Source organism: Megalobrama amblycephala, unplaced genomic scaffold, assembly GCF_018812025.1.
Source record: "Megalobrama amblycephala isolate DHTTF-2021 unplaced genomic scaffold, ASM1881202v1 scaffold391, whole genome shotgun sequence".
NCBI classification, from domain to species: Eukaryota; Metazoa; Chordata; class Actinopteri; order Cypriniformes; family Xenocyprididae; genus Megalobrama; species Megalobrama amblycephala.
In genome coordinates, this window is record NW_025953355.1 from 62489 (window position 1) to 72500 (window position 10012).

At 38.6% G+C, this 10012-nt stretch overlaps 1 protein-coding gene across 1 annotated transcript; it reads left to right on the forward strand.

The window, feature by feature from the left end:
• The first annotated feature begins 374 nt into the window (after positions 1-374).
• Positions 375-7086, forward strand: LOC125261318 (E3 ubiquitin-protein ligase TRIM39-like). The gene is made up of 6 exons (XM_048179888.1): positions 375-770; positions 897-992; positions 4219-4449; positions 4527-4549; positions 4631-4749; positions 6590-7086. The coding sequence occupies exons 1-6, from the start codon at positions 375-377 to the stop codon at positions 7084-7086; spliced, it is 1362 nt and encodes a 453-aa protein (XP_048035845.1).
• Positions 7087-10012: the final 2926 nt, after the last annotated feature.

The window sequence follows — 10012 nt, forward strand, 5'->3', positions numbered from 1 at the left end:
TCAATGCAAGTTCATTTTAATATTTAACCTGAAGAAATCCTAATAGTGTTATCTGACCTGTTTGATCACACCCTAAGGTGATCATAAACTCCACCCTCTTACAACACTTACCAGGAAGAGACTGACTTGTTATTTCTCCTTTCTGTCATACTGCCTTTGTCTCGACAAAAGCAATACAGAATCATCGATCAGTGGAGAATGAAGAGAAAAATTATTTAAAGAGAAGTTTGTTACTGAACAGACAGCAGATCTTTGTGATTCTCATATTTCATATTTATATATAAATATTTATATATAAATATCATATTTATTTTTAAAAGCATCATTTATAAAGTGAAAGTAAAGTTTAGATTGCTGGAGCCCAAACAGTGAAAATGTCTTCAGCAGCTGAAGATGATTATATTTGTCCCACGTGCTGTGAAATCTTCAAGGCTCCTGTTTTTCTGTCGTGTAGTCACAGTGTCTGTAAAGAATGTCTTCAACAGTTCTGGAGAATCAAGAAAACTCAGGAGTGTCCCGTCTGCAAGAGAAGATCCTCAAGAGATGATCCCCCAATTAATCTTGCGTTAAAAAAGCTATGTGAGTCATTCTTGAAGGAGAGAAATGAGAGACATTCATCAGGATCTGAGGAGATCTGCAGTTTACACAGTGAGAAACTCAAACTCTTCTGTCTGGAGGACAAACAGCCTGTCTGTGTAGAGTGCTTCACTTCACAACAACACGACAATCACACAGTAAGACCTATCAGTGAAGTTGTTCCATCATATAAGGTAAGAGATTTATATCTGATGATTAAAGCTTGTCATAAATTTATCAGTACCATTTACCTCATATTATATACATGAACATTTCAGAAAAATCTCTGGTGTCTTATAGATTTTCTCTTTAAAATCTAGGAGGAGCTCAATACAGCACTTAAATCCTTGCAGCAGAAACTTCAACACAATGAAAACATTAAAGGAGAGTTTGAGAAAACAGTTCAATACATCAGGGTGAGGATTGATTATTTGACATTCACACATTTGATTAGAACAGATGAATTGGTTTCTCTGACATAATTACATGTTTTATTGGCTGTAACACACATCACATAAGTTTTAATCTCAAACCTGATTATTGTTAGTCCTCACATCAAGCATCGTATTGCACCATCAAACCATTTCACAGTGTACAATTTAAGGCTGCCTCAGAGGTTGCCTTAAAGGTGCAATATGTAATATTTTTCTAGTAAAATATTCAAAAACCACTAGGCCAGTGTTGTATATTTTGTTCACTTGAGTACTTACAATATCCCAAATGTTTCCAACTATTTGTAAATTGTGAGAAAATTGTAATTTCAACCAAGGCTCCGGGACGTGTGAGGAGTCGCCTGTCTTTCGCATCATACACCCTTGGTTTCCAGTTTTATTTTGTAGAAATCATGGAAACACCAAAGATGCTTTAATATAATACATGTTTTAATAGACAAGGGAACAACTGTTTTGATATAGTTATAGACAGAAAACTATTGTTATATATCTCAACACGTTTAGTCTTATTGTTTAAATCTAATTTTCTTGATTTTTTGCGAGTACCATCATGCCTCAGAGAAAAACACTATTTTGTGAAGTAGCTAACATAGCATAATCAAATGCAGCTTTATTTTTAGTAACAGTAATACAGCATTTTCTCCATCATACAATACGTTTTAAAATTAAAATTGCATGTCATTTATCAACACAAGCCATCCAGCATTTAATATGATATTGTAAAATCTTACTGCAGTGTGTAACAGTGTCTCACAGCAGCCGCCGAGCGAACGCACAGAGTAACGTTATAACATCATTTTCAACACTCTCAAATGTATCTAATATGATAAACAGAGCTGCGTTACCTCATACTCATGACCGGAAAAGCGGAAGCGGCACCGGCGACTGTATCATAATAAAAGTTCCGCTGCTCGTGAGGCGTGTGTTGATCAATCGCTCCAGCTCCTCGTTCAGCTCCACAACACTCGCTCCTGCTCTGCTTCATACTACAGTAACATTAATAATCACATCCATGAACATGATTTCTTCCCGAGTCCTATCCCTATTGTTTCCACTGTCCGTTGAGATGGAGACCACATGTCCCAGGATTCCGAGATCAAACTTGCTGTCATCAAGCTGCACCTTTGTTTTGAATAGGCTTCTAGCGACCTCTAGCGGACAAAATTTTTACATATTGCACCTTTAAAGTGCTCATTATACTGGAGGTAGTGCCCTAACAAGATCTAAATTAGATCACCCAAAAATTAAAAAAAATTGATGTTTATCTGCTTACCCCAGGTCATCCAAGATGTAGGTGACTTTGTTTCTTCAGTAGAACACAAATGATGATTTTTAACTCCAACCGTTGCCATCTGTCAGTCGTATAATGTGAGTTAATGGTGACACAATTTATAAGAGTCAAAAAGCATGCACAGACAAATCCAAATTAAACCCTGCGGCTCGTGACAACACAAAACGATCGGTTTGTGTGAGAAACCGAACAATATTTATATGATTTTTTTACCTCTAAAACACCACTATGTCCAACTGTGTTCAGCATCCGGTTAGTGAGGTCTGATCACACTTGGATCACTTCCATTGTCAGAGCACGATTACTGTTTACTCTTATAGATGAAGTTCCCATTGACGCGCATTATAAGGCTGACAGACGGCAACAGTTGGAGTTAAAAGTCATCATTTGTGTTTTACTGAAGAAACAAAGTCACCTACATCTTGGATGCCCTGGGGGTAAGCAGATAAACATCAAATTTTCATTTCTGGGTGAACTATCCCTTTAAGTACAAATTACATCATAAGGACGTTTCATGAAAGTTGTTCTCACGTTTTCTCTCTATATTACGAGAACATTCATTAAGAACAATTACATTGTAAGGACATTCCATTAACATTGTACTCAGAACGTATTATGATAACATTATAAAAACATTCAGCAAATAATAACATTAAAAGGATGTTCTGAGAATGTTATCCTAAGAATGTTTTCTCTCAACATTTTGAGAACATCAGTCAAGTAAAAATAACATCATAAAAATGTTCCAACAATGTTGTTCTAAGAATGTTTCCTTTTGAACGTTATGAGAATTTATTTTAACTATGAAAACATTTTAAGACTGTTCCAGAAACATAATTTCAGGAATGTTTTTTCTAACATGTACCTGGTTAGCCCTGGCTCGCACTGGCCCGACAGTGGAAAAGCGGCTATTGACTACCGTAGTATTTTTTTCCTTATTATGGCAGTCAGTGGGGGTGAGATCTGCTTTAGAACAACTTTTGGGTGAGTAAATGATGACAATTTTCATTTTTGGGGGAACTAACCCACACTGACCAACTCTTTCTTCATACTGCTCCAGAATCAGTTGCGTCTTTGAGATGATTGAAGTTAAAGGGTTAGTTCACCCAAAAATGAAAATTCTGTCATTTATTACTCACCCTCATGCCGTTTCACACGCATAAGACCTTCGTTCATCTTCAGAACACAAATTAAGATATTTTAGTTGAAATCCGATGGCTCCGTGAGGTCTCCATTGGGAGCAATGACATTTCCTCTCTCAAAATCCATAAAGGTACTAAAAACATATTTAAATCAGTTTATGTGAGTACAGTGGTTCAATATTAATATTATAAAGCGACGAGAATATTTTTGCGCCAAAAAAAACCAAAATAACGACTTATTTAGTGATGGTCGATTTCAAACACTGCTTCAGGAAGCATCGGAGCACAGATGTATCAGTGTGTCGAATCTGCTGTTCGTAGCGCCAAAGTCACGTGATTTCAGCCGTTTGCCGTTTGACATGCAATCCGAATCATGATTCGATACGCTGATTCATTTGAGCTCCGAAGCTTCCTGAAGCAGTGTTTTGAAATCGGCCATCACTAAATAAGTCGTTATTTTGTTTTTTTTGCCGCACCAAAAATATTCTCGTTGCTTTATAATATTAATATTGAACCACTGTACTCACATGAACTGATTTAGATGTGTTTTTAGTACCTTTATGGATCTTGAGAGATGAAGTGTCCATTGCTCCCTATGGAGGCCTCACGGAGCCAGCGGATTTCATCAAAAATATCTTAATTTGTGTTCTGAAGATGAATGAAGGTCTAACGGGTGTGGAACAGCATGAGGGTGAGTAATAAATGACAGAATTTTCATTTTTGGGTGAACTAACCCTTTAAAGTGATTTGATTTCAGTCTCAAGCTAAGCACACAGAGCGTCAGATTAAACAGCAGTTTGAGAAGCTTCATCAGTTTCTCAGAGATGAAGAAGAAGCTACAATCACTGCACTGAGGGAGGAAGAGGAGCAGAAGAAGGATATGATGAAGGAGAAGCTGGAGGAGATGAACAGACACATCTCAGCTCTTTCACACACAATCAAAGACATGGAGGAGAAGATGAAAGCCAATGACGTCTGCTTTCTGAAGGTCTGATTTCAGATCATTGGTTGATCATTGGTTCATTGATTGAGTTCTTGATGATAAATGGTGTGTTTGTTCTGCAGGAGTTTCCAGTCTCAATGGAAAGGTGAGTGATCTGCTCCTGTCTCTGGTCTCTCTGGTTCTGATCCAAAGCCACTGCAGTTCTGACTCCTGAATGTTCTTCTAGAGTCCAGAGCTTACAGTCGGATCCACAGATGGCTTCTGGAGCTTTGATTCATGTGCCGCATTACTTGGGCAACCTGTTGTTCAGAGTCTGGAAGAAGATGCAGGACATCGTCCAAAACAGTGAGTCTGACTGCAGAAGATCTAAGCTGGAAATGATGGATGGGTGGAGAGTTAAAGGTGCTTCATGATACAACCAGATAGATAGATAGATAGATAGATGTACTGGCAGTTTAATTTAGTCTAATTGGATTCTATAGATTAGAGTTTTTGTCAGTTGGAGCTTGAACAGTTTTGGCAATTTTTCAGAAAGTCCGCAAGTCTGAAGCTACTTACCCATATGTAGTAAAAGTTCATAGGTACAGGAAGGAGGAGGCGGGAACCAGCAAGCGTTAAACATAACTTTAATAATATTTAAAATAAACAAACAACAAAACAAAAGTAAAATGCCGGCATACCCTCGCGGACGTCTGAGGAGATGAACAGCCCTCGCTCCATTCCCTTACGGCTCTTGCATGCTCGTCACACCATACTCCACTCCCTATGGCCTACGCCACTACAGACTTTACATGACACGTGTTTTTAGCATTCAACTAAAAATATTAAATGGCTAAATTACAGCCTAGGTACATTAAATTGGACAGACATCTGTTGCTATTTTAAGCATTAAATAAGGTAAATTCCCTGTTTTGGGTTGACATAAGACAACTTACCAACATAAAACAATATAAAAAAGATATTTCTTCGCTTCACTGCTGCTGAGAGGCTGCCATCGTGTTTGAACTTTTCTCTGAAATCTCCAAGCCGGTCACGTGATCAGCTGTCAGCATTCTGTTTTCGGAAAGACTTGGTACAGTGTATGTATCTTTTATAAATATGATAAAACTAAAGACTTTTTGGAGATATAAAGGATGCACTTCTACTCTATAGGTACAAGTTTAACATGAGATTGGCAGAAACTGTGTGTGATACCCTCCCTTTGATAATAAATAGTGATGGGTGATTTCAAAACACTGCTTCATGAAGCTTCAAAGCTTTACGAATCTTTTGTTTCAAATCAGTGGTTCATGACGCATCACAGACTCCTGGGAGGAAACAACACTGAACACACTTACTGTGCCCGTCATCAGTGTGCAGAGGGGCTGTGCACATGCCACAGCCGTGGTGTGATATTTGCAACAATGTCACAGAAATTTGCTCTTAGAAACGCCGGGATGTGCACACTCGGCACTGTAGGCGGCTCGGGAGCAAAACGCTGACCAGGCTGCTGACGAGGCGGCGTGATCAGAGCTGCTAAAGAGCGGCAAGCTGGCAGAGTGGCGAGCTTGACAGAGCGGCAGGCTGCTTGAAAGTGGCGAGCACAGTAGAGGCAAGCTGATCAGCAGCGAATTCCAGCTGCTCGCTGAAGGCGGCGGCTTCAAGTCTTGGGATCAAAGAGATGTGATCTGCGTCGCTGAAGGAGAATGAATCAGTTTGCCATGTTGAGATAGCCGCTTATATAGCCCGATACCCCACCCCTTTTGGCAGACTTTAGCGGGCTCGCTCACCATTGGCTTGCGCAGCTCAGCTGCGCCATCATTGGTTTGTTTACATAAACTACACAAACCAATGGCATGCAGTTTCATTGTGTGATTGAAAAAGGCTTCAGAAATCTGAGAAAATGAGTTTTCCCCGTTGTCTTGTCTAACGGCATACAAGTGTAGAATCGAAAGGGAACAGATCTCATTGATTTATTGTTACTTTAATTGATGGACACAAATGTCTGAATCACACATGTAATGCTTGTGGTTAATGATAGAAATGAGTGTGAAACTAATAATAGCACTGACAGTAATCAGAGGAAAATGTCTGATGTGTTTGATCAACAGGACAAGTGTCATAATTCATAATAATCTGTGTTGGTTCACTCTTGATAATTAAATGAACATCAGAATAAAAGCATCTGTTGATTGTGTCTCATCAGCTCCTGTCATTCTGGACCCAAACACGGCTCATCCAGATCTCATCTTGTCTGATGATCTGACCAGTGTGATATTCAGCAAGAACAACCAACCTCTTCCTGATAATCCAGAGAGATTTGACTTCTATCCCTGTGTTCTGAGTTCAGAGGGGTTTAACTCAGGAACACACAGCTGGGATGTGGAGGTTAAACAGAGTTCAGGCTGGAGTCTTGGAGTAACTACAGCATCAAACAAGAGGAAGGGACGCAATTTCTTAAAGACTGATGTCTGGAGTGTGCAGTATCATGTCATGGGAAAGTCTTTAGGTTCTGGTTTTTGGGTTAAATGGAAGGGTGATCGTGTGAGAGTGAATCTGGACTATGACAGAGGAACAGTGTCATTCTCTAATCCTGTAACAAACACACATCTTCACACATTCACAACCACCTTTACTGACACCGTCTTTCCATTCTTCTATTGTTCTCACCCTCTGAGGATCTTAGCGGTTAATAGTCAGTAAACGTTACTCCTGTAGGCCTGGAGCTTCCTGCTTTCATCATGTTTACCATATTTAATCCATATTTTCATGATGATCTGAATATCAGTAAGATGGCTATGATTGGACCACAGCTGATCACATGACTGATATGCAGCACTAGGGATCCGCGGTATACCGGTCCTGGAAAAATACTAGTATATATTTTATTTCAAACAGTAAAATGATCATGATTTTGCTCATTTCAGATATATGCTGCTGTTCCAAAGTTCACCGCTAGGTGGCAGTGTGCTACCCAAACTGATGCGAAACCGGAAAATGTGACAACATTGAGGAGCAAAATTAATAAAGCAGTTGAATCTCATGCAACAGGCCCAAAACAAATTAATAATGAGAGTAAGTAATTTGGAATTACTTTGCTTATAAAAAATAATGAAGAACCATCAAACCTTGCCAATCTGTCACTTGCTCATCGTGACTTGTACAAGACAATACAAGATCAACAGGTCAGAGTGTCATTTAAATGATCTAATTTAGTTTTATTTTCTTCTAACACAGATCAATGCACAAACATAAAATCATATCGTTTAGATAACACGAAAGCTCCAGTGTGCATTTGAACCAATGATGTTTATATCTCATAATATTTGCAGTTAAGTTTAGGTAGGTCTAACTGTAGTATTCAGGTACAGAGATGCTAGTTACAGAAATAAAATAATCAAATGTAAAATAACACTGGATAGTCACTGTTAATACATTAAATAGGTAAATCCTTACGATTCATTTAGACAGCAGCATGTATTTTAGGCACATGCGATGATGCATACTATTAAACTATTTAAATTCACAGAAGACATAACTGACTGTGTTTATGTGAATACTCACTAAAGACTGATTTATACTTCTGCGTCGAGTGTGTGTACCACATGAGCCTCTGATGTAAGCTGACGTGCACCTCTTCAAAAATGTAATGCTGCGTTCACACCACCATGTATTTACCGGAATCTTGAAATGACAACACGTGACGTTATATTCGGAGCTGTTCACGTCCTTTTGGTCCTTGGACTGGGAATTATGCGTTTCCATGGCACCACTATCAACGCCTAAATGAATCTACAGTGGTCAGGTGGTACAGCGGCCACGTGGTACATGTGGGAGCTCTCAGAAAACTCCCAGCTTACAAGCTGTAACTACGATCTCTACAAGGACGTGAACGCTTTTTACAAGCTAGAATCTTGTAACTACAGGAATTACGAGGCCGCGTGAACACACCTTAACAACATGTCAATTCGCGGACCGCAAGCGCTGTGATTGGTCTGTTAGAACCCCTCCCTCAGGTTAAAAAACTGGTGCAAGGAAATCAGAGCAGAGCGAGTGTTTTCAACTTCCATAGGAATGAAAAAACGCTCTGTTTCAAGGAACACATAGTCAAACTGCAACAAAAGTCATTATGTATTTGCCGCTTCTCTGTTTCTTCTATTTGTAAGCATCTCTGACAACATACATGACAAGCTGCTTCTTCTTTAGGTTTTGCCTTGATCCTCAACATGACCGCGGACACTGCTTACTAGTGGTCTGCATGCATGTCGACATAGCCTACAGCACAGAGGCTCCGGTGTAGGTCTGACGCAGAAGTATAAATCAGCCTTAAGACAGATATTTTTGTGTGTATTTGACTGTTTAAGGTAAAACACAAGCTCTATACAGGCGGCATGTGTGTGTGTGTTGTTTGTTGGTATAAGCGCAAAAAAACCATCTCTCAAAGAGCCCAAATACATTACTACTGAATGCTAAAATCGTTTGGATGTTCAAATTGGCAAGGTTTAAAAAGACGTGGGCAAATAGGGGTGTAACGATACGCTCAGGTCACGATATGGTACTTATCTCGATACTGAGTTCACGATACGATACGTATCACAATATTTTGAACAAAATGAAACTGAAATTCAAATAAGATTTATTTAATTTTCCTTGTTGTACATAAAAGATAACATTTCAAGGTTTAATAAAAACCTTCTGTATTCAAATTAACAGCTGAATAAGTCTGTCTTTCGCTGAAAAAAAAAAAGTTAAATTTAACATGAACTTAGAATTAAGAATCCTAAGGGACCGTTCACATATTGTTTGATGGGTTTTGAATCTGAGGAATGTGATGAGAGGATGAGTCTTGTCGTAACTGATGGGCCAGTAGCTTACTTGCCTTGTCGCCCTCTTCATAATAGTTGTATCTGGATCTAAGCATTAAATTCTCTGCATAACTTGATGAAAGGATGTCAAAATCTGCCTGTAGAGCAAGACGCTCCTTGTATATATCTGGAAGTGTAGAGACTGTGTATTTACTCTCAATTTGGGCAATTTTCTGAACAATCTTGGATAATTTCCATTTCCTCATTTTTTCCCTGTATGCAGTATATGAAATGATTTGGCCCCTGAAGTGAGCCTTCTTAGTTTCCCAGAAAAGGGATGGTGAAACATCTGAAGTCTTGTTTGTTGATATAAAGACATCTATTTGATTAGACACAAATTCCACAAAATGTTCATCTGACAGCGTACAGTTGTTTAGACGCCAAGATGGGCGTGTACCATCAAGCTCCTTAATACAAACCTTCACACTAACTGGTGCATGGTCTGAAATAATGATAGCACTATATGAGCATGATTCAACAGAAGAAATCAACCTATTATCTATCAGAAAAAAGTCAATCCAAATGAAAAGAATGAGTATTCTTCCCCTGATGGGTTGAAAAACTGCCAAAGATCTGAAACATTGAACTCTTCCATAAAAGACTTAATTACCTGGTGGATCCAATATTCATATTCATGCATTTTATTAATATTTCATGTTAATCATTTATGGCTTATGATTTATCAATATTACTTTTGATTTCATATATTCATGTTTTTTCATATATTTTCAAGTATTTACTCTTTATTGTACCATTTATGGTTA